Source organism: Nyctereutes procyonoides, unplaced genomic scaffold (genome assembly GCF_905146905.1).
Source record: "Nyctereutes procyonoides isolate TBG_1078 unplaced genomic scaffold, NYPRO_anot_genome, whole genome shotgun sequence".
Lineage (NCBI taxonomy): Eukaryota > Metazoa > Chordata > Mammalia > Carnivora > Canidae > Nyctereutes > Nyctereutes procyonoides.
This window is the reverse complement of record NW_026575051.1, coordinates 14,169,604-14,194,710: the sequence shown is the minus strand read 5'-3', so window position 1 is coordinate 14,194,710 and position 25,107 is coordinate 14,169,604. Positions and strand designations below refer to the sequence as shown.

At 42.2% G+C, this 25,107-nt stretch overlaps 1 protein-coding gene across 4 annotated transcripts in view; it reads left to right on the top strand.

Annotated features, from left to right (window-relative positions):
* The window catches only part of CLIC5 (chloride intracellular channel 5), a 157,354-nt gene extending 146,766 nt beyond the window's left edge, over positions 1-10,588 (top strand). For all 4 annotated transcript variants that reach the window (XM_055330576.1, XM_055330577.1, XM_055330578.1 and 1 more), the window contains exon 6: positions 5,804-10,588. In XM_055330576.1, the coding sequence (XP_055186551.1) occupies positions 5,804-5,971 (168 nt within the window). In that variant the 3' untranslated portion in view covers positions 5,972-10,588. The remainder of the gene's footprint in view (positions 1-5,803) is intronic.
* Positions 10,589-25,107: the final 14,519 nt, after the last annotated feature.

Here is a 25,107-nt window from a genome sequence, read left to right as displayed (position 1 = left end):
ATCGGTTGAAGAGCAGGAGGCTACAAGAAGTGACATCATTTTCTTGCCATGGTTGCACTCACTGATCAACTTCGACATGCAGTTCAAGCCTGTCCTAAAAGACTCCTAGGATCCAAGAGTTGGAAAGAAGGGAATTCCTAGGTCATCCAAAACTATTTCCCACCCCAAACAGGACCACTTTCTGCCTGTCCATGACAGGCTTCCTAGAGTTCTCACTGCACGGTTCTGATGATGAAGAGTTCCCTGCCTAACAAGTCAGTCCTACCATTTTGGATGGCTCTGATTATTAAAACATCAATCCTTTTTTTTTTTTTTTTTCAGGGGCGGGCAGGGGCAGAGGGAGAGGGAATGGGAGAATTTTAAGCAGGCTCCAGGCCCAGCACAGAGCCCAATGTGAGGCTCCATCCCACAACCCTGAGATCTTGACCTGGGCCCAAATCAAGAGTTGGATGCTTAACTGAGTCCCACAAGTGCTCCTGAAAACACCCTTCCTTATGTTGAGCCCAAACAGCCTCCCTGCTTCCCTCTGTTTTCTGGAACAGCATGGAACAGGGCTGTTCTGTTTCACCTCATTTGAAAACAATAATTGCGTGCCCTGATGTTCTTTCTCTAAACTAATGCATCTTCTAACATCCTTTCCTGGCCCTCACCAGCCTAGAGAAACACAACGTGGGACCATATAGCTCATTTTATGCACATTTATATCATATGTCTTGATAATACAATACACTCTGAGGGGATAGTGGCTTCTCCAAGCGTGATGGTGGATATATGGTGGCCCTTTCATAAATACTCATTGATTGACCATTTGATCACCAAGCTTGTGTATCATACCATTTCCCTTCCACCCTTCACTAGAAAGAATCAGATTTAGTCATTTGTCAGCTGGATACCTGCCTATCATTTTCCAGCTGAAATCCTGAGCTAGAAATGTGGGCTTCTCTCCAATCAGAACACAACCATCTTGAAGTGAAATCTGAGCTGTGCAAGCACTGGTGTTCCCACAGGACTTGGGCAGAGCTGGAGACGGGGTGAGAATCATGAGTGCCATTACTAGGGGCTGGGAAAATGCAATCTATCAATATGAAGACACTTTGGGTTCAGGGCCAAGCCAGTGGTTACTTGTAAGTCCAGCCAAGCTCCATGTCTTTGATATTATTAATTACTGCATGCCCCCACCACACCCCCGGAAACATCTTGTATTCTCTTTTCCTGAAGAATAAGTGACACCAGGAGGGATGGTGTGATTCCAGTTCAGTCACACTGTGTCAGTGTGATGTAATGGCAAAGCCCCCCTTCAGAAAGTCTTGAGATCCACGTTCTGGTCCTGTATCTGCCACCCACTAACAGCAGGAGCTGGGGAGAGTCATTGAGTCTTTCTGGAATCCATTTTTCTCATGCGTAAATGAACAGATAGGAAGTATATTCCTTCTTGTTTCTTTCTTCTCTCTTCCTTTACTCCTTCTTTCTTCTGTCTCACTCAAACATAATATCGACTACCCACTCAAGAATTTCTTGTCGAATAAGGTAAAACAAATGGATTCTCCAAGGCCCCAGGCTTCATCCTACCACCCCTTCAGTTCCTCCCAGCCCTAAATAACCATGCTACGCCCGTGTTCTTGGATGGAGTTCAGTGAGCTGTTCACTTGGGGAAGCTGGGGATCAGAAGGAGGACGGCCTGCAAGGGGACAAGGGCTGGGCCTCGCCTTCTGTCTCCTTGGATTTCTGCTGATCCAGCTTATCAGATCCCAGGGACCTGGCAAATCCCTGATGTGCAGAAAAAGTGAAGGGGGAGCCAAGTCAGGCCTCCAGTTTGGCTCCTGATGCCAAAACCTAATCTGGGCTGTGGGAGCTAACTGTTTTCATATGAAAGAGCAAATTCAGAACACGAGCATGGACGTTTTTGTGAACGTCAGAGATTCATGTGCGCATCTGCGCCCGCTCTCTCCTGTGCCCTCACCCTCTCTCCCTCTCTTGCCTGGCTGTCATTCAGGTCCATCTTCATTTTCCCTGAGAGCCTGGTTTGAACTCTCGCTGTCTGGCTCCCTTCTAGTCCTCATCTCCCCAAGTCAAGCCAACATGTGAGGAAACAACGAGCAATGTGGCCAAGGCTCCGGGCGTGCAGATCCGGGCAGGGAGGGGCATGGCGGGCCTTCTGTAGCAGCCACTGGGACCCCAGCCTAGCACAGTGACCTGCTTCAGTCCCTGAAGCAAACAGGAACAAAGACATAAACACAAGATATATATATATATATATATATATATATATATATATATATATATCTTCATAAATTGTCCTTCTGCTGTTTTTAAATCTCCTCTCTCATCCTTTAAAAGTGAAAATAAATCCCAGCATGGAGAGATTTGGGACCTCTGTAATCAGTCTGTGACCCACCACTCCTGCATGGACTTGCTCGTTAGCCAGGACACCTTCTTCTCAAAGGCTCTCCAGCAAACTCGAGCCCTGCAGTAAACAGGGAGGTCAAGGAGAACTGGCAATGGGAGAACTGGCAAACTGGCACTTGCTCATGGTGAGTGCTCTCCCAAGGACTCAGATCCCATCTCCTTGGCTTATTAGTTGCACTAAGCTGGACAGAACATTGTGGGGAGGGCTTCTTTGGTGACCACCCCAAACTGGGTGCCTTCACAGAGAGAATTTAAAGAAAGCAGCTATAAGTACTGAAGAACTAGGAAGGCAAAATGTACCAGGAGGTTCCACCTTGATGAGGCCACCGCAACCCCTTAGGTCAGGGGAGGCAAACGGAGGAGGTTAGAGGTTGGAATTATTTAGACTTGGAAACAGATGAGGGGCCCCTGCAGAAGCGAACCTTGGAAGGGGCAGGGGGCACTGCTGAGCTGGTGCTGGGGGCTGGGACCCAACACCTGCAGGGGAATCACTATTGAGTGCTGGCCTCTCAGCCAAGGTGGGGGCACTGATTCCACTAGTGGATGGGAACAGGATACCCAGGACAAAAAGGGGCCTCCCTTCTCCCTCCTCCAGCTTTGCAGGCTTGCTCTCTCTCTTTAGTACCCCTCTTGGCAGAGCCCAGCAGAGACTCACTGGCAAAACAGGTGTGATTTGCAGAGTCCCCACTACAGTGTCACAAAGACACAAACACTAGGGTGGTTTGCAGCTGAGCAACAATAGCCGGATGACTGGCACACAAGGGATTCTGACTCCAGCGGCTCTTTTCTCATTTGCATAGGGGCTGGGTGGCCACATGGAGAGAAAGGAAGGACTGTCCTGGAAATACCAGGCACAGCAGAAGGAATACAGTCAATGATACTGTAATAGGGTCCTAGGGTGACAGATGGGAACGACACTGCTGGTGAGCACAGCAGAGCATACAGACTTGCCCAATTACTACTTGTACACCTGAAACTAATGTGTGTCAGCTATACTGGAATAAAAAAAGAAAAGTCAGCTATACTTAAAAAAAGAACTGGAAGAAATATTAATGATTTTTAAAAAGATATTGGTTGAATGAACTCATTCCCTGTGCAACATTGTATAAGCCATTTACTCTCATGTGGCTTTAGTCTGCTCATTGCTAAGGATCTTCAGTCTTTGAAATTAAGTGAGTTTCTTTCATTTGTCTCTAGATGTACTTTGATTTAGAATACCTGAAGACAGTAAAGGTGCAATACAGCTATTTATTGAATCTTCACTTACTTAACTTCTCTTTGCCCTACTTTCCTCATTTGTAAAATGGGGATATAATACACTCTTCCGTATCGAGTTGTTAGGGATTTAAGTAGCTTGCACAGTGCTTAAAACAGAGCCTAAAGCAGAGCACATAGTAACTAAATGCTGGCTAGTGTCACTATTCTTATAAACGTTATTGAGGGGCACCTGGGTGGCTGAGTTGGTTAAACATCTTCAGCTCAGGTCATAATCTCAGGGTTCTGGAATCCAGCCCCGCATCAGAGAGTCTGCTTCTCCCTCTGCCCTTCTTTCTCTTTCTCTTTCTCTCTCCCTCTCTCTCGCAAATAAATACTTAAAATCTTCAAAAAAAAATAGTGTTATTGTGATTATCAGGCAGTATGGAAATGAAGAAGGTGGGGCTCCTGTCCTTCTACTGCTCACAAGCTAGGGAAGAGAGAAGAGAGAGAGAAGATACTAAAACAGTAACTGTAATTCAGAATAGAATAGTTCTTAGTATTGCAGTGAACACTCAAACTGATGCCGGAGAATGGAAGGGGAAAATGAATCCTCCTTGGGAATGTGGTCAGACTGATGAGGCTGGGCTTTTCATGCAATAGGTCATTGTTGCCTTCACTCAGCACAGCTTTCCAGGGAACCCTGACCATCACTGGCACCAAAATGAAGATGAAAGCCCAGAGTAGCTGAACTTCAGAGTTCTCTGAGTGGGAAGATCCTGGGGTCAGCAGTCTGAAGACCTCTCTAAAAACAAAGCAAGGAAAGGAGTCAGAAGCCAATGTTTTAGGAGAGAGGCTACTCTTTGCTATTCCCATGCCAGCCCCAGAGGGCTAGAGGCAAGACCAGCTACTGTGCAGACGCCAGTGTACAGTGACAATAAAGGGGTCCCGTTAAAAAGTACTTAGAATTTCCAGATGGTGACAGTGGAGCAGTCAACCAAGAGCAGGCCTTTCTGAGTTCCAGGCCCCATGTAACTACACAGGTCATCCTCTGTGAAGACCACCCTACCCTTACCTCTGAATGCATGCAAATGGACAAAAGATGGGTCTTAATGAATTATAATAGGAGATAATGAGTGCTCAGTAGCAGCCAGCCACTCCTCTAAGCTTTTTATGTGTATGAACTAATCTGTTATTCCAATGAAGGTTCTATTATTATCTTCATTTTAGAGATAAAGAAATTGGGACTCAGAGAGGCCAAGTAACTAGTCCAAGGTCACACAGATGTTATAGTGGAGTAGAATTGCAGATCCAGTCCGTTGGGATCCAGAGCCCATGCTCTTAAGACCCTGCTACCGTTTCAGTGCAAACATCACCTCCCCAGAATGCCCATCCACAGCCCACACATTTGGCAAACCAAGGAGAGATTAGAAATCATGATTTGTTCACTCCCACATCATACTTTGAGCCTGCATATACATTCCAACATCTAGCTCACTTTGTGTGTTTTTGATTCTCTCCTATAACTAAGGGTGCTTATGTAAAACAAAGTGGGTGAGGAGCAACAATGTAGAATTTTACCAATTAGACATAGCCACTGGGTGACATATTGGTATAGATACTTTCAGTTACCACACCTATTTCTCCAAATGCATCATACTGCACTTTGTAAAATTTTTATTTATTTCTCATTTGTTTTGTACTGCACTTGACACTTAACGATCCATCTTAAAGGGTTATCCAGATCCCAGGAACTCCTCTGCAGCATCATTTCTAATGGCTCTCCAGTATGGCATTGTATTTATGGATAATGATACATTTATCCATGTATGCATATGCATTGTTGGACATTTCTGTTCTCTGCCATTTTTTTTTACTATCGCTTTTTTTTTTTTACTATTAGTCCCATGATCACAGATATGTAGCTATATCTTTGATATTATTTCTGAAGGAAAAAGCAGAATGACTAAGTCAAAAGGGCAAATTATATTTACTTAAGAAATAAATAAGATGAGGTAAGATGAAAAGAAGGCAGCACTGCCACCTTGCATGGCAAACATTTTGCTGCAAAGTGGCCCACCGTGATGCAAGTGGGTCCTCCCTCCCTGCACACACACACACACACACACACACACACACCAGGTCACACCATTAAGTCTCCCTCGCTGATTTGTTTCGCACTTTCATGCCATCTGTGTTGTAGATTGTGGCCAAGAAATACCGCAACTACGATTTCCCTGCTGAGATGACAGGCCTGTGGAGGTACCTGAAGAATGCCTATGCCCGGGATGAGTTCACCAACACCTGTGCGGCTGACAAGGAGATCGAGTCAGCCTATGCAGATGTCGCCAAGCGCCTCAGCCGCTCCTGAGCTCGGCCACCTTGCCCCACCACTGGCAGCAGAAGGACTCAGCTTCTCCCAAAGGAACTCCAGCCTCCCAGACTCCTCTTGCGCATGGCCTTGGGAAACATCTTTTTGTAGTAGGCCACGTCTCGCTGGCCTCCTGGGACTCCAGCCTGCTGTCTCTTCTGAAGGTCAGAACCGACCCCAGGTGATCGGACAGGGATCTGCAAGCAGAAATGATAGAAATAATCAAGCTCTCAGCCTTTGGGCCTGGCCTGGGTTCAGTGTTTTGAGGTCAGTGTTGGAGAACCCACCTGGGGGACTGTCACTGGCCTCTCTGCCAATATCAAGATCTCTCCTCAGCTCCATTAAGAACATGGAACATGGTGTCCTCTTCCACCCACCTCTTTGTTGGTTAACTCCACGGCCAAGGACAGATGCAATCATAGTTCTTACTAGAAAGAGAGCCATTGCATTTGGGGGGGGCGGGGCGATGAGGGAATGAATGGAGGACAGGCAGGCTGTGGATTTGGCACCTGGCAGACACACCTTCAGTCCCTCATTGCTTTCTGATGCTCCGGTCACATGGGGCATGGAAGACCAGGCTGGAAAAGCACTTCAGACTGTCTCCGTTTGCTGCAGTGCTGAGAACGTTGCAATGCCCTTATGCATCTGACTGACACCAACCTCTGTTTTCATGCGGTCCAGGCCTTTTGAGGAAGGAGAATTTGCAGTTGCAAACCCGGGATGACCAGGAAGGGGGTGAGGGAGCAGTGTTGATGCCAAAAGGCCCACAGGGTCTACCAGCCAGGGGGGTTGCTTGCTTAGGGGTAGTTTTGTTGGGGATTACATGCCTGGGTTTTGACTGCGTTGATCCACAAGTGAATTTTGGTCTGTGAAAAAGCAGATGTGAGGTGGGCGGGTGGGGGGTGTAGGTGACGATAAAGTCATCTATGAGGCTCGATGTTCCCTGGGAATCTTTCACACAGGTCTTCTTTCTCGTGGTCTCATTAAGTCTTGAACTGCTGATGTTATGTCACTACCAATCTTAGAGCAAAAATCCAAGAATTGGCCAAAATTGACTTTCCAATCTCTTTAAGCTCTTTCTGAATGTGGGTCGGCCAGCTGGGCCTCCTGGCTGAGAGGTAGAGAGGTGGCATGATCACAGAACACCACAAGAAGGAAGTCCAGGGGCCTTTCCGACTGTGAAACCACAGGGTTTGAACTTGAAGAAATATATATGCCCCATCTGGGTTCATTTTCCTGCCATCTGACTCACCTGCCACATGAAAATGGGCACTTTTTTAAGCTAATATTTCACTCTTTAGACATTCTCCTTGAGTTTCACTTCCTTTAAAGCTCGCCTGGCTCAAGCCTGGGCACTGGTGCAGAGGAAGCTAAGAAAAATGAGCTAATCAGCAGCCCGTTGTCTGAGCGCATGCCCTTCGAGAAAAGTCACCTGCCACAGGCAGCCACCTTCACCAGTTCTCCTACCTGTGCTGCCCACTGGTAGAGTGAGGCTTCCCAGTGCCAGAAAGCCCCCAAGGAAGGTCAGCAGGGCAGCAGGGCAGCACCGTCCTTTCCATAGAAACGTCAGCACATCCTCACCCTGGCAATCCCTAGGCCAACCTGCTTCCAGGGATCTCTGAAGAAATCAAGTGGCCCGATGATTTGAACAGAGGGGAGGAAGCAGGAGGAGCCCCTTGAGCCCACCGAGGAAGAGGAAAGTTCTTAGTATGGCATTTTATTAGCCTGAGAGCTTTGCAAAGATAGGAGGACCTGGTTAATTCCCACCCCTAAAGGAACCTTTCCAGGGACTCCCTGGGAACTTAATCCCTAGGCATGTTTAAAAAAGGAGAATGGTGAGAAAACAGTCCTTTTTACTGTAAGGAAAAGCCCCGAACTGGCCTCTTGGGAGATGAAGTCTTGAATGATCCCAGAGGACTTTTAATTAGTGTAAATCTTGTTGTCCTCAGAAACCCTTCCCTGAGTTTAGCAATACAAGCACGATGACCTAAGAGGCAGCTTACTCTCCAGAGACCCACAGTGGTGCTGTTCTAGAAGCACACTGGTGTAGCAGAGCCAGCGGGACAGGGAAAACAGGCCGCCCAGGTGGCACAGCTCCCCCCATGGGGTTGTCTGATATTAATGACTGATTTGATAGTCAGAATCCAGCCGTTGGCAAGTCTTTAAAAACAGTCTTTAAAAACAAACAAGCCAAACTGAATCAATATTGTTGTTTCTAGATGTTCCTTCTGCGGTTGACTTAGTTTTACATAAATAACGATATTAAGGCACCAGTGGAGGGGGTCAGTGACATGATCAGTTATAACCATTTAAAACAGGGGATGAAGTTGTAGATGGAAAGCACTTCTGAGTACTTAATTCAGGAATATCTTTTTATTTCAATAGTAGATTATCGCATAATACAACCGTCTATTGGCTGAGAGCTTTAATGTCTTAGGACCAGATTTGTCAGAATATTTTAAAATAACAATAATATTAACCTTCTGATTATGTTTTCCAAAATGGATTTTTCTCCAGATCCTCCAGCCTCCTTGGGCTTTGGCCACAACCCTATCACATACACAGCAAATCATCTTCAGGCATCAGTATGATGAGGTCCTTAAGTGTCTCCAGAACCAACTCAGGGAGTACTAAACGTTTTCAGTTTGGACTCCAGAGTTTTAAGACAGGAGGTCACCCTATCATTGGTCTTGAATGAATATTGATCCCTCAGAAAGCATTTCAGCAGCATTTGAAAGTGCTTGGGTTAAGATCCTATTTTATTTTGGATTTATTTTTCTCCTTTGACTTTCATGTCACTATTTTATTTTATTCTATTTTTGTGGGATAGCAGAGTGAGAGGCAGAGGCAGAAAGAAGAATCAAATTCAGAATAACTGTGTTGAATTTACCTGTCAGGTGGGGCTACCTCTCAGGTTGGCCCAGAGAGAAGGTATTGGGTAAGATTTTAAATACCTTATACGATGAGCTGGATAATAAAAGCTTGAGTGTTCTAGAGCATAGTTGCATAGTTCCTTCTATTGTATGTCTTTATATCCCAATAAAGGAAGCCACATGCCTGACAATTCAGAATCACAGGCTATGAAAAGTGAAACACACTTTTATTTGGCCACACTATCTCAGACTGGTTTCAGCTTCCCAGGAAATGCCAGTCTTCAGTGTTCACATCTCCTGCTGATGGGGCCAGCAAGGATCTTGGTCTTTTCATTAGAAAAAGACTTCACCAAGAGTGAAGTTTCCTGAGCTGCATTTTCTGGCATTTGTCAAATGAAATAACAGAAGCTCTTCACAGCACCTGTACCTACTGGCCATTGTGCAGACAGACAACACCAAGCATCTTCACATTGTTGCAAAATGGATCAAGCCCCAAATAGACCCTGAATATCTAAGAATCTCAGTAAGGTCTTGGTAAATAGAATTAAAAGAAGGGTGGAGTGAGGAAGGTACAGGTATGTCTATTAAGACTTTTCTATTGTGAGAAACCAGCAAAGAGTCTGTGTCTAAAATTAAATTGGTCTAGAAGCAGCAGGAATCCAGTAGGTACTCCCGTGACTCACCAATATCCCCAGTGGCCAGGAACCATTTTTATAGCAGTGAATCCAGATGTTGCTGTCTCTCTCCTTGGAAAGATAAAGTATTAACTCATTCAGTGATTGCTAAGGGATCACTTCCTTATTTTTTTGACATGCCATTAAAGAGGATCATAAGCATTCGGGAAAAAAGTATGCACGTGAAGCATCCTGGTTCTGAAGTTAGGAGAACAGATGTCACATCTTTGGCTTTGGAGCCCTTTCTGCAACAAGACCCATTGTCTTCTATCCAGTGCTTTTTAGCATTCAAACCAAGTAACGTGCCCCCTTCATGAATGCATATTCTTCTACCTTTGCCAATATTCTTCTCCCAGCTTTGTTTCGAGATGCTTTCCTTTCATCATGAGGTATGATCCAAAGTGTGCATAATTTTATTTAATGTTACTTGAGGAATTAGATCCAATGCTCCAACCAAAAATACAATGAAAGATTGCCTCATCTGGGGTTTGGGCCAATCAGTGTTTCTATAAAAGCAATCTGTTTTTTGGAAAAACATAGTTTTAAGGATCCAATTATCTAAAATATTTTATGTATAGTTAGAGATTTCACAATATTGATTATGCATATGCTTAAAAAATGAAATATCCAGCTGATGTTTGAATTTGTCTTACTTTCCTGACCTCCTGTTTGTCCCATTCTAGAAGCTGGGGGTTAACTAATTAGCAAAAGATGCCTTATAAAAGAACAAACATTTCATTCTATAAAGACACTCCAAATGATGGTTACTTGATTTTCTCAAGACCTTTAACTGTGGTGATAAAATAGCAGGACTTACTTTCAAGCCTTAATAAATATAAGTTGCCTTTTAATGAAGATATTGCTGAATGTTTTCTTCATGAATCTGAACCAGTTATAAAGTTGTTTTCCAGTCTTGATTGGTATTGACTAATTCAATAAAGTTGGTTTATTTTCAAATATTACAAAAGCAATCATCAGACTGCTTATTTGAGGTGGGGATTTCCTGTGCTGTTTTAAATAAGTGTGAAACACCTTTTTTTCCCAAATAAAAGTTATTCTGTTTTCCCATGATAAAAGAGAATATGTTCATTATTCTTAAAAATCAAAAGCAAAGAAAAAGAAAAAGGAAGAAGAAAAGGAAAAGCAAGAAGCTTATAACCCAGTCATCCAAAAATCTATTTTTAATTTAGCAGGGCTGAATTTTATCATAGAACATGGGCTGGGTAAAACAAAACAAAACAAAAAACAAAGCAAAAGCAAAAAAACAAACACCAAAAAAACAGAAAAACCCCAACCCTGATGTTTCTTTATATGTCTCACTTCAGTTTCCTATCTGTATGGTCATACCTGGGCATAGGCCAATAGTGAAAGTCCAGGTATGATTTAAGGAGCACTTTAAAATACTGGTCTCCCTGCACCCAAAGCTCTCTCTTGGCCCACAGTGGCCTAGCCCCGTAAGTGTTCCTGACCTAAATTCCCACCCCTAGAACATCACTGACTCTAGGTTAAGGTCCCCAGAGCCTTCAGGAAGTTTTACATGAAGCCAACATTGATATCCGATGAAGACCTCTGTGAGCATTCACAGATACCTAGGTCCTCCCTGCTCTGTCAGAACAGCCTCTCCTCACCTTGGAAGGGATGAAACACCTGATTCAGGGAAGTCCTGGTGGGAGAGGTGGCCTGTAGCTCAGAACAGGTGTAGCAGATACTGTGGATGGTCTCCCTCCATCTTGACCACGCCTGTGTTGCTCTGGCAGAGCTCTGATTGAGTCAGGGGTCTTCCTCCTCACCCCTTTCTGGTCCCCACCTACACAGGACTCAGCGAAAAGTGGCTCCAACCACAGTCCCAGGGAGTGAATCATGAATGAGCTGAGCCTGTCCTCCTGGCTGTGATTGGTTTCAGAGTAGGTTCTTGACCAAGTTCCACCCAGTATCGAGGGAAGAGATTTGTTTAGGGGCTTCTGAGAAAGATCTCCTTGTTCTGAAGATGGGACTCCTCAAGTCACTGCCTCTGGATGTGGGTTTGAGGCTTGAAAATGCTGCCACCCCTGGAGACCATAAGGAGCAAGCTTCAGGCAATACACTGCAAAAGGCGCCAGAATGGAGGGAGTCTGCCTCCTGGATGGGACCACTGAGCTGCTGAATCAGCCCACCGTGTACTGCCTCTAACTCTGCATTCCCTATTCTGTAATACATCCTGGATTGTTTGAGAGTGTTGGTTTGTTTTTATGAGCAGCCAAAGGCATCCTAAGTGGTGGATTAGTCAAGTTTGTTGTCATTACGGCTGCTGTTGTCTTTAATAGCTGGGTCAATCATCAGATTGTTCATCCAGGAGGTGTTCCACATTCCCATAGTTTGCTCTACAGGCTGACCTAGGGCTGGGGGCATGAGAGACTTCATCTCTCTGCATTTTGGTTTCCTTAATTGTGCTGTGATAAAACCAAGGGGCATGTGGATAGCAGTGCCTGTGTCTGACACTCAGAACTCTCAGAACTGAGTCCTGTTCCAGAGAACCTGGCAAGAGGTGAACCTGGAAGTAAGAGCATATCATTATACTTACAAGTGTTGTGAGCCGTGTCTCTTTCATTTTTATGTCTAGTAGCTAAAATACCCAGAATCCTTGGTAAGTTTTATCTTGTAGGAAAAAGCCTGCGGTATCAGACTGGGAGAAGCTCAGGGTTGAAAACAGGAGATCTAAAAAAAAAAAAAAGAAAACAGGAGATCTGACATCTAATTCTAAATCCATCACTATGTGTCTATTTGAACTTGAGTAAAGACCCTTCCTGGGCCCGTTTCCCCAACAACATTACTAAGGCCCCTTATCTGGAATGATAAGGTCCCTGATGAAGAGTACATGTAGGTAATAAAGGGTTATATAAAGGGAAATGACATTTCAACCAATTAGAATCATCAATCTATTGGAGGGTCTCACTGTGGTCCTTCCTAATGGAAAGAAGCTGATCATCAGAAAATACATAGGTGTTAGGAACTGTGGGGTTTTTTTTTTCTTTTAAAGTAAACTTCAGTTGATCTTGGAATCAATTCACATCTATGTCAGTCTCTTATCTTTTTAATCTCCAATCAAGGAAATCAACATCTACGTACAATGAAAATGGCCTTGGGGCCCTGCAATAAGGTTCATTAAGCTGCAGTTATAAACGGCAGAAAATAAAGAAGATCAAATTTCAGAAAAATTGTCAATAAAAATCATGGAAATTAAAAAAAAGTTTGAGTTTAACCTCCTTTAACTAGGATATCCTGATGCCCTGAACCTTCTGTGTCCAAACATATATAGGACTCAAAGTCTAGACCACGCAAGATCCGGGTACAAATACTGTAACTCAGGTCAGCCTAGAATCCACCTGTGGGGCAGTGCTTGGTTGCATGCTATTTTGTGTGTCTGGAATTGTGCCTATGTATTAGTCACTCCTTACCACCCTGTCCCCAATTAAAAACTAAGCTCCTTTAAGGGATAAAGTATAGATTATCCAAATTTTGTACCATGCCTCACCTTGTCTAGCACTCAGCAAATATTATGTACTGAAAAATAGTTATTAGTGGTTGACTAGAGAGGTCATGAGACAGTATTCTAGGCTTTTGGGTTCACCTCGACTCTCACCCTTTGTGTTCCTGGAGTCCCTGACTCCCACTGTACCATGATTCTGAAAATGGAGAGTTGACAGTGAGTCAAGGAGAAAAGCAGGCATCTGTGTCAGTTAAACACACCTCCACTATACTTCAGAACAATGGGTCCTTCTAAACAGTCTACACAGCATTTCTTTCCCTGTCTGAAAAGATGAAAAGCTGCCTGATGCCTACTGGACTGCACAGTTGTGATTCAGTAATGATTTAACTAGTTTTCCAAGTTGGCCACAAGATTCTGTGTAGATTGGGTGTTTTATTTAGAAATGGATTAGAAGCTTTGAGGTGAGAGTGACTCTGGGTACTATAGCTCTGGAATTATTTGGCTAAATATGAGTCAAACAAATACATCTTTTTTCTGAATATATGTTCATTAGATAAAAATTTAGAAAATACAGAGAAGCGAAAGTGAAGAAATGAAGGAATACCTATAATCTTTCCACCCAAAGATAACTACTTTTAATATGTAAATAATTCTCTTCCTAGAGTTTCTAGTGAGATAGAAATATAAACATGATTTTTTTTTAAACAAAAAGAGAGCAATGATTGAGAACAGAAACCAATGAACTTTCCTGTCTCTATGATGAACAGTTATGGCTAAAGCATGTTTTCCTGTTTCTCTGCCAAATAATACTGGGACTAGACACAAATAGTAACAAACTTGTTACTTGCTTACTTATTAGGACCAGCAGCTTGCTCAAAAATATTTGCTTCAAGACCTTACTGTGCTGTGGCCACCAACCCAGAGTTGTTATGTCATAAACTGCCCCATCCCAACCAGTTCCCTGACCGGTGAGACCCACCTTATGATCACTGGGCTCTGGCTCTAAAACCGTAAATACCCTCCCCGACTCCCTTCTTCTGAAATATTACTAAGACTCTATCAAAGAGGTATTCTTTTTTATTGAAATCAATCTAATTAGTGTAGTTTTTTAAATCAAGTTTTTTTTCTGGTGATTTTTCTCGTTTGTTTAATTTTGCTTTGGTAATTGTCAACTAACATTCTATAAACTATTTTTCCATTTTTAAAAAATTCATTGTGAACATCTTTCTCTGTCCTGTTTTATCTACTACATCATTTCTGTTTCGTAATCCATTTAACCAGCTGCCTATTATTTGGTCTTAGGATATTTCTAAGTTTTTACTCAGAATTAATGCTATGATGAAGTTCTGATAAGCTAGATTCTTTGTTACCTCTATTTTCCCCTTCTGGAGGTAAAACTGCTAAATTAAAAGGCATGCAACTGGGTGACGGGCACTGAGGGGGGCACTTGATGGGATGAGCACTGGGTATTATGCTATATGTTGGCATATTGAACTCCAAGTAAAAAACATACAAAAAACCCCACAAAAACAAAATAGGAATAATAGATCTATCTCACAAGTCTGTGGAGAGAATTAAATACAATGCGTGTAAACTACTCAGTACAGTGTTAGGCAATTGGAAAGTATCCAACAAACAGTCACTATGATAAATGGTCACTAAAAATTGTATTATTTTGCTCATCCTCTGCAGATATAGTAGAGGAGAACTTTGATACAAGTCAGTAAAGTCAAAAAGATTCAAATAGAATATCCTAAAGACTTCTGTGTGGGAAGAGTCTGAAGATGTAATAACAAAAGAGTCAAGGATTAGATTGCTGGACATCAATATGTCCCAGCAATCTTGGGAAGGCTTATATTTTCAGAAACCTATCTGGCCAAAGAGCCAATAAAGAGAAACAAATATTCAGAGAAAAAAAAATTAAAAGGCATGCAGATTTTAAGGCTTCAGGTTTATATTAATAAATTTGCCTCCAGATTGTTCCAAACTCACTGTCTTACCAGAAGAATATGAACGCTTATTTTCTTACATCATTGCCAGTATCAGGTTTTGTCATTTTTCATTTCTTTTCAATTTGAGAAGATTATCTATTTATCTGCTCTTTTTTTTTGATTTTTTTTATTTATTTACGATAGTCACACACACACACACACACAGAGAGAGAGAGAGAGAGAGAGACAGAGACAGAGACATAGGCAGAGGGAGAAGCAGGCTCCATGCACCGGGAGCCCAACGTGGGATTCGATCCCAGGTCTCCAGGATCGCGCCCTGAGCCAAAGGCAGGCGCCAAACTGCTGCGCCACCCAGGGATCCCTATTTATCTGCTCTTTATCTGTTTAACCACTTGTTGAGGATCTCTCTTCAGTTCTCAATTCTACTTTCCTTACTGTCTTTAGGTTTCCTTCCTCAGAAGGGAGTGTGCTGGTTTCCTCCTCTGCAGTTTAGCTCCTACATCTCCATGAAACTGCCACATCATGGAATGAGTTGAGTATAAACTGGTCCTTGTGTCAGTTGTTCCCCTTTGGAGAGAATGTTGTGGGGAAGGGCAGAGGGAGAGGGAGAGAGAAACTGAAGCAGACTCCCTGTTGAACGTGGGGCCTGAAATGGGGCTCCATCTCATGACTGTGAAACCATGACCTGGACCAAAACCAAGAGTTGGACACTTAACTGCAACACCCAGGCACCCCAAGGACTCCTTGGCATATGTAGAATTCCTTATTTAAATAAAACATGAGAAAATTTAAAAGGAAAAAAAATTCTTACTTGTGGCAACATCAGGATTGTCATCCTAGACCAAACCCAGTTTATACCCTGCCGGTATAGCCTCAAGGATGTTAGGAACACTATAGGAAGCTGAGTATGTATGTATGTGAGAGGGGCCTGGGTCTTCTCTGACTTAGAGCTTTGGGAACATTACCTTTGGACTTGTGAAGAGCTATTTTCTGCTAGAAATTTCTACCAGAAATTCATTGAACTTTTGGCCTTCAGAATAAGATTAGGCCTGTCCTTAGGGAAGACGGATGTGGATAAAGTGAAGAGAGAGAAAAGTGGTGAATTGGTAGGCTTTGTCATGGGATTTATGGAAGTGTGATAGAAAAGTGAAGCCAGAAAACCTGAAATTAAAATCTGTATTTTCTAGGGTGATGGTCTCTAGAGTACTATGGCCTCTGAAATAACATCCAAGAGACAGGAAGATCTTTAGTCTTGAATCCTAGATTAATTAATGGGGAAAAGAGACTTTATCTTCACCTGGAACCAAAGGACTTTTGGAAAATAGTTGTCTTCATTCTTTCTCGTTAGCCTCACCCCGTTTTCATGCATCACACAACTCCTTGAGCATCATGTCTTATCACAGTACTAGTGATTCTCAGAGAGATTCTCAAAAAACCAGACCAAGATGGCGATAATTATCTGGCTCTTGATTTAGCAAGACGCCATATAACTTGAAAACAAATGTTGAAGAAAGGTGATGAATGTAAAAGAGCATGAGACTCCAACTGAACCATTGCACAATTAAGACCTTAACAGGGCCAAGTTCAACAACCAAAAGAGACATGGAGCCCAAAAGCTATCATGTGGTTATTTAATTCTAGAAAGGGGAACTATATGAAGGTGTTGAGGGGGGTAATGAAAGGAGCAGTTAAAATGTAAATTGCCCACTAGAGACTATTTTAAAATGCTTTTTTGGAGTACCTTGCAAGGAGCTCCAAAGTCAATAATAAAAGATTCTATAAATGCATCAAGGCAAAAAGCCAACTAGATAATCAGTGAGACCACTTGACCTAGAGCTACACTGAGAGATAAAATGGAGAGGCAGTTGTTTTTCTTTTTAACTCTCTAAAAATAAAGACTACAAGGACATCCTCACTTCCTCTTTTGAAAGACATTCTCATAAATATGGACTCAAACAAATAGGACTGGGAGCAACAGACGGCAACAAGAGGCATCCTGAGGGGGAAGCTACTGGTTACTATTTATGTCCAAAAAAGTGAGAATAACCTTCCCTAAGAGGGGCTATAAAATACCCCATATAGGTAAATTATCCCATGTAGCCCCAACTGCATTTATAGATTGTTGATTCTCTGAGATACCAGCCCAAGGCTACTGTGGCCAAAAGACCAACCAAATGCTGGAACAGCATTGGCCATGACACACAAAGCTTTGTATTTCCTAGTGCAAAAGCAGGGTATGGTCCCTCCTGTCTGCAGTTTCAATTGATATATTCCAGAGAATATTAATGGTGGCAATAGCCTACCTTGCATCCTCATGTGCTAAATAGTATGTATTGCAAGTATCTCAAATTCTTTCAATATTCCCATAATGTATCCCATTTTTTGTTTACAGAAAGAAAGTAGGAGGCCCACAGCCATTAAGCAAGTTGCTAATGTTCATAAGCCATGAGGAGATAGGATTTCAACCCAAAAGACCAACAGTGGGTCTTAGAGGTGAGAAAGATGAATTGAAACAAAAAATAGTCTTCAGTCTGAAAGGCAGAGCTGTAATATAATCAAACCCACAGTAATGAAAAGCTTTGTGACTGATCACCAGATGGAAATATGAACCAGGTACACATAGTATGGGAACCCCTGGAATATCTAAAATTAAAAATTCAAATTCTTTAATAATGTGTCTTGGAGATTGTTCTGTGTAAGTAGATAAAGAACTTCCTCAGTTGTTTGTTTTATAGGTATATAATTTTCATTGTATGGATGTGCATTTATTGATGGATTGATTTGTAAATATTTTTGAAGTGGAAAAAAACCCCATGCACAATAAAACTCATGCAATTCAAAAGCCATTACAATGAGAAGTAGGTGATCTTCCTACTGTAAACACTCTCACCCACTTCCCAGAGGATAGCCCCGTTAACAATTTCTTATTTAACTTCTAGAAATTTTCAATGCATGCACACACACTCATTACATTGCACATCATGCTGTTTTTGGAAGAATATAGGATATGCGTGTGCATATATATGCATCATATTTTATCAAAAAATGGGAATGATTTTTTATTTTTTTACTAAATATATCTTAAAGGGTTTTCTATATCAATATATGTCACATTTTTTATACATCTGCATAGTGTTTCACTGTTTGAATGTAACATAATTCACTAACCATTCTACGTTTAAATAGACAATAAGGCCATTTCCAGTCTTTTGCCATTGTAATAATACTGCAGCGAACATTCTTGGTGGTATTTTTTAACATACACGAGAAAACACTTGTAGTATTAATTCCTGGTGGTATAATTAGCAGATCCCGGGGATATGTATTTGATTAATTTATTCTCATTTTCATTTGTATTTTAAATAGAAAATGCATTTGTGTGGTTCAAAACTTAAAATAGTGTAACAAATATTGGAAAATCTCACCACCCCATTCCTCTTCATTATAATTCCTTCATCATCTGTAAGTAAAGGTTTTATCAGTTTCTTGTGAATCCTTCCAGATTGTTCTTTATTCAGTTGCAAGAAAATGCAAATATATCTTATCCCCTCCATTCTTACCCCAAGAGCACATGCTATATACATCCTCCTGTATCTTACATTTTTTTACTTAATTTACCCTCCAGATCTCTTCATTTAAGTACATAGGGCTTAGCCTCATTATTTTATAGCTGAATACTATTCCATAGTGAGACATTCCATAATTTAATCAATCCCCTTTTGATGAGCACCAAAATTACTTCTAATTTTGCTTTGCTACTGCAAATAATGCTATAATGAATAAATACCTCATTTTACACTCACATGAACAAATATAGAAACATGAATATAGTGTGTTACCAGTTGGGTTAAAAAAAAAAAAAAGGAAGGGTGCCTGGGTGGCTCAGTTGGTTAAGCTATGGACTCTTTATTTCAGCTCAGATCATGATCTCAGGATTCCAAGAGTGAGTCCTGCATTGTGCTCCATGCTGGGTGTGGAGCCTGCCTAAGATTTTCTCTCCCTCTCCCGTTGCTCCTTCCCCTGCTTGTGCTCTCTCTATAAACAAACAAGGGAAAACAGAATTATTATGTATTATTATGTATTGACTGGTGAGGTTTTTTTTTTAAAAGATTATTTATTTATTTATTCGAGAGACAGAGCACAGTGGAAGAGGGAGAAGGAGGGGGACAAGCAGACTCCTTGCTGAGCAGAAAGCCTGGGCTTGATCCCAGGACCCCAAGATCATTACCTGAGCCAAAGGTGGACACCTAACTGACTGAGCTACCCAGGTGCTCCTGGCTGTCAAGTTTTTGACAATTACTTGAAAAGATGAACAAAAAACCAGTAATAATGTTCTTTACTGGGAAGGATGGAAACTGGATGAAGGGAGCAAGGTAGGAAAGAGATTTTCCTCTATACATCTTTTTATATATTTTATTATTTAAGTCATGTGAAGATGCTATAGTGTTATATTCTGTACCTATTTTGGAAAGTATGTAATACACATCAAAATCTGTTTATAACAAGTTCCAATAAAAGTCTGGAGTTATTTTTTTAAAATAGACCAATCAGGGCATCCATAGGCTCTTGAAACAAAGTTATAAATGTCCATAATACTTCTTTTCCAAATTCAACTGGTCTGTGTTCCACCTGGCTTTTGGCATAACCATCAGTATCATTTTTCATGAATTTTCTTCCTAGTTGGTTAATTTAATATTGCTAGCATTATCATTTTTCTGAAACCTGAGGAATTATAGAAATATCAGTTAACAAATCCTTCCTGCAGAATTAAATTAAGAAATGTAATTGATAGAAAATACTCATACCAACACATAGATCCAGTTGGGTGAAGAGACAACGTATGGCTGTGGAGAATCCCCAGCAGCCTAGGTTTGCCAAGCCCAGGTAAGGGCCCATGGGTGAGATGGAGCTTCATACTGCCTTGAGCTTCAGAGCCTGGGGGGTCCCCCAGTGGTGAACCCTCTGGAGCTACACTCACTTCAATATGCTTCTCTGAACTGCTACTTCTGTAAACACCCAGCAGTGTCACCCACCAACACCCATCATTTGGACCTTCTGGGAATTTTAGGACTACACGTGACATTTGGGTGCTGCCTTGTTAGTTTTCTTTAATCACAACCTTCAAGTCATGAAATCATCAGCAGAAGGTACCGGGGAAATTCTATCCATTAATCAGTGAATCATTTTCCTCCCTCATCCCAATATTTTTTTACCCCTCTCTCCTAAAGCCTTCCTGTAACATGTAGGTCCCCAGTGGCTTCCCTTCCCCTCAGCCTTAGAACTTATAAATTTGTATTATAATTTTATTACATGTGAATTCATTATACGTTACATTATATATTACCAGATTATCTCTCTTTAGCATTAGAACAAAATAGTAAAAAGCCATTGCCTCTTTTAGAAGGTGAACCCAAAGCTGAAATGACAGTAGGTCCAAGACTCCACAGTATTCCAGGTATTGTAGGTATTCATGTAATAAGTTATATAAATTGTAACTTTGCTTTTTCATATATCTATGTGTTATGGGTTGGATTATGTTCCCCCAAAAGATAGGTTGGAGTCCTAACCCCCAGAACCTGTGAATGTAACCTTATTTGAAAATAGGGTCTTTGCATATGTGATCAGATTCAGATGAGGTCATACTGGATTAGGATGAACCCTAATCCAACAGGATGGGCAAGCTTATAGGAAGATGAAAATTTGCACACAGACAGACACAGAAGGAACAGGGCCATGTGAAGACAGAAACAGAGACTGGTGGTTATGTTGTCATAACTGGAGCCACCAGAAGCTGAAAAAGACAAGAAAGGATCCTCCTCTATAGGCTTTGGAAAAACATGGCCATGCCAACATTTTGATTTTGGGATTTCTGGTCTCCAGAACCACAAGAGATAGATTTCTGTTGTTTTAAGTCACCCAGGATATGGTACTTTATTATGTAAGCCCTGGAAACTAACAGCCTGTGTATTTGTTCATTTCTAAAAATGTCCTGCATGTGCCCCTCCTTGATATGTTTCCACACATTCCCACCCCAAATGGGAATGTCATTCAAGCATCTTCAGAGAGGCTATCCGCTGCATCAAAGATGGGATTTACGCATTGCACACCCTAAAGTCTGGGACAAAGTTTCCTCTTCCTGCCACCTCCCTGGCATTCCCTGTAAGCATTCAAGAGCCTCCACACTGAAGGAGGCACAGATAATGTCCCAAGAATGCTCAGAAGATCAGAGGTCTGGCTCCATATCATTACTTTGCACATGATCCCACATCCAAAGGGCTTCCCAACTGCCTTGCCCCAGCTCCAGGCATTTGGAAAATGGTTTCTTTGCTTACCTCCGCCTCATTGTGCAAGGAGGCGCCCACCAGCTTTGTCCACCCCAAATGCCTTAGAGCTTTGCAGTGATGAGAAAAAGGCAGAAAAGGCCATTTTCAAAGCTGTTTGCCTGAAGAGCACCTGGAAGACTTATTTGGCAGGTTCTCCCTTCAGATTTCCTTTCAGGTGATCATGGATTTGGCAGTGGGGCACTTGGCTAATCCTCAAAGAACACAAATCAAAACACCCCATTCTCCTGCCTCATAATTATGTTATCCAGTTACTCCCCTCAAGCCGGTGATAAAAGGAAATCTAGCGAGTGGGTGCTCGACAGGTGGCCTTAAAAGGTTTAAATTGCCACTTGAAACTGTGCTGATGAAAGGGGTCTGTGCAGGTGTGACTTACATGGACAAGGACGGGGTGGAGGCGGCTCAGAGCACACCCAAGGGTGGAGGGTTAGGCAAGTGTCTCCCCTCAGGTTCACCTTCCAGTACTGACCCAGATGCGGAGCCAGAGCCTGGGCAGCATCAGGACTGTGGGCTGCACCTGGGAGAGATGTTGAGGATTTGGCTTCCCCATGCCATGTGGAAGTCCAACCCATTTCAAGACCTACTCTGAAGAGACCCAGAAAAGCCCTTATGGTAGTAAGGATAAAAGCCTATGTTCATTGAGAGCTAATCTTCCAGATTCTATTCTGGCCACTTGATCCCACTCTTTAGCATCCATATTCAGTTATGTTCCCCCTGTTTTCATCCCATGGAAATTTGTGAAAGAAGTTCTTGCATCATGTTGGTTACTTCCCATGAGAAGCTCTGTTTCTTCACAAAGTTCATGTTTTCAGTATTTTTAAGAATTTTGAGGGCCTCCCATTCTGTTTGGGCCATCTCCACATTTGAAGCTTCTTGACATGGCATTATATTTCTTTTTCTCTGACCCTATTGAATGTATCTTCTGAAAGTCTACTTTTGATATCCCCCAAACATGCTATTCCCTTAGCTTTTAAGAGCTCTAGAATGAGAGGACCACTTTAACTCTGGGTTTCCATGACTTCATTTCATCAGCCTTGTTTTTGTTTCAAATTAGATTCAGAGGAGGTAACCAGAGAGTTGCAGTTCCCACCCGTCTTTTCATCTTTCCTCAGTCAGATTTGTATCCACAACAGAGAGGCATTTTCCATACGCTTCCACTTTGAGGGATGGACCAGACCCCACCCTGTCAATCAACATGTTTCTTTGGGGAAAAAAAATGATCTTCTATTGACATCGTGGGCACAACATGACTAAAATATTTAGGGGAGGTTAACATTTGAGTTAGATAGTAGGGCGGGGGTGGGATGGAGAGTCTCTCAATGAGATTTCTCAACGGAATTATCTTTTTTTTAACCCTTAATGAAAAAGTTGGAATTATTGAAAACTTATTTCATGAGATACCCAGCACTTTTCATATACTTTTGACAGCTTATCACATTTTGGGTAATTACAGATCATTATCAACTTCAGAAAAGATGAAACAGTGAGGGGTACATGATTCCCAACATGCCCTCTCCCCAAAATTGCAGTTGCCATATTTTTAAATTCCATTTTAAATTGCCATCAGTTTTAAATTCCATTCCTCATACATCAAGCCATATTGTCTTCCTTAGTTATTAAGCATTGGGATTCTCATGTATTACAAAAGTAGTCTAAAGGCTGTAACCAGTAACTGCCAAATCTCAGGGCTTCATGAGATAAAAGGTTGATATCTCATCTGGGTCATAGTTCAGCTGCAGTGACTTAATCCTGAGGGGCCTCACGTCTACTGCATTTGCCTTTGCCAGAAACTGGACTTCTCAGCCTCCTTTGTGCTACAGGTGGTCATGTGACCAAGTTCTAGCCAACGAGGGAGAAGAAGATGAGTCTTTGGGGTTGCCTAGCATTGCCTTCGATTACAAAAGAAAAGCATTTTTTTCCTATTGCTTCCTTCTTCTGAGTCCTGCTCAAGATTTGGTGTTAGCATGCAAGACATTTTTTGTTTGGATAATCTCAATTCTACACTGTTTCCTGCCTCCAGTCCCTCTTCTTTCCCTCCTGCCTTTACATTGCAAACAAATCATCTTACAAAAACACCTGTCAAACTGATCATATCACTTTGCAAAAAAAAAGCTTGCTTCCCTTGCCTAAAAGATATCTCCAAATGCTAGTGTTTAAGGCTAAGGTGTATCATCCAAGGAAATATGCCTGGTTCTGTGGCAGTATCTGTTGACATGAGGTAACAAGCATGTGGATGAAAAGCCAACAAGGTGGGGACTGGCCAAAGAGAGGGATGGTAGGAGCACAGGCCCCTGGAGGCATCACTGCACTACTGAGCCAGGCCTAGACCCCCTCATTATGGACCTCCAGACTCCTTATTATGGGAGATAATTAAGTCTTCTCTTTTGTTGTTGTTACTTGCTGAGCTGGACCTTCATGGCCTGTTCCCAACCTCACTAGTCAGCCTTCATCACCATGTATCTTGCCCTCCAGCTACTACAAGCTATGTAGGCATTCTCTTGCCTTTTTTCTCTTTATTCACGTTCTTTTTCCTGCCTAGAATTCTCTTCTTCTGCTCCTGTTTCAGGCACCTGGATATTCACCTGTTTTCTTCAAGATTCAGCTCTGATGGTTCTTCCTCCAGTGAGCCTTCACTGCTTTCCTCCAGGCATGCTTCATCTCAAGGCCCTTTCTTCTACCTCCAGTGACAATTGATAAGCTGGGTATGCATTTTCCTGTGACCATTTGTTAACATCCAGCCTTCTCCACTGTTAGGAGCCACTTGAGGTCAGGGGCAGTGTTTTACTTATTTCTGAGTTCCTGGTACCCAGCACAGTATGCTATATTTCTTATACTATATGCTGTTATGGTTAAATTATGCTATATTTATTAAGTTCTATTTATTAAGTACACTCTGCCTCCGTGCCAGGAGCCCATCAGACTACAAGCACAGTTCACGCTCCTTCGCTCAGGCTTTTTTCTCCTCATGTACTCCAGCTTCACATTGTCTCGTGAATTCCTGGAATGTTGGAGTTGGAATAGACTTGCAGTTTTACTAAGGTTTATTACAGGAATAGCTGTATTGAGTGAAATAAAGGATTCCAGGAACAAATATATTTGGGAAGCACTGAGTCAAACAAAATTTAAACACACCCCTCAAGGTACAACTTCTCAGAGCCCATAAGATGCTATTATGTGTTGGGAATCTCTAAGAAAGAATGGTGACATCTCTCAATGCTGCACCCCCCATTGCCCACTACGGAGCCCTCTTCTCCCAAAGCATTCCCATGAACTCTCTTCTGTGGGACGCAGACTGGGATGCTCTGATCTGCTACAAGCCCCTCTTTCTACAGGTGGGAGCCAAGATCCAAGCCAGCAGTGAGGCTTCCTGGCCATTTTGCCTTTACATTGCAAACAAGTCATCTTGTTTGCACAGAATCTCTCCATCCCACTCTGTGGCTCCATCTTGCTCTTCTCCACCACTTTCTGGCCACACCACTAATTTAGCACTTTGCATGGTTGGTCATGTATTCACTTATGTCTAGAACTAAATTATAACTTTCTGAAAGGGAGAGGCCGTTTCAACACTCTTCGATCCCCTCACTGCACAGTCAGGCGTGTGGTCAGTATACTCCTCCTGAAGAATGAATGGAGAAAGAATGAGTAAGAGAGGTGAAAGTCTATCTGTGTTTTGAAAAGTAATCATATATCTCTCTGGGGACCAGACTATATGCACCATTATTAAGTGTACCACTAAAAAGGGAACCCCTTTCCATGGCTTCGCCATGATGCTTTTTCATCATCAGTTGTAAGGAATATCCTAATTTCAGGGGTGTTAAAACAAAAACAAA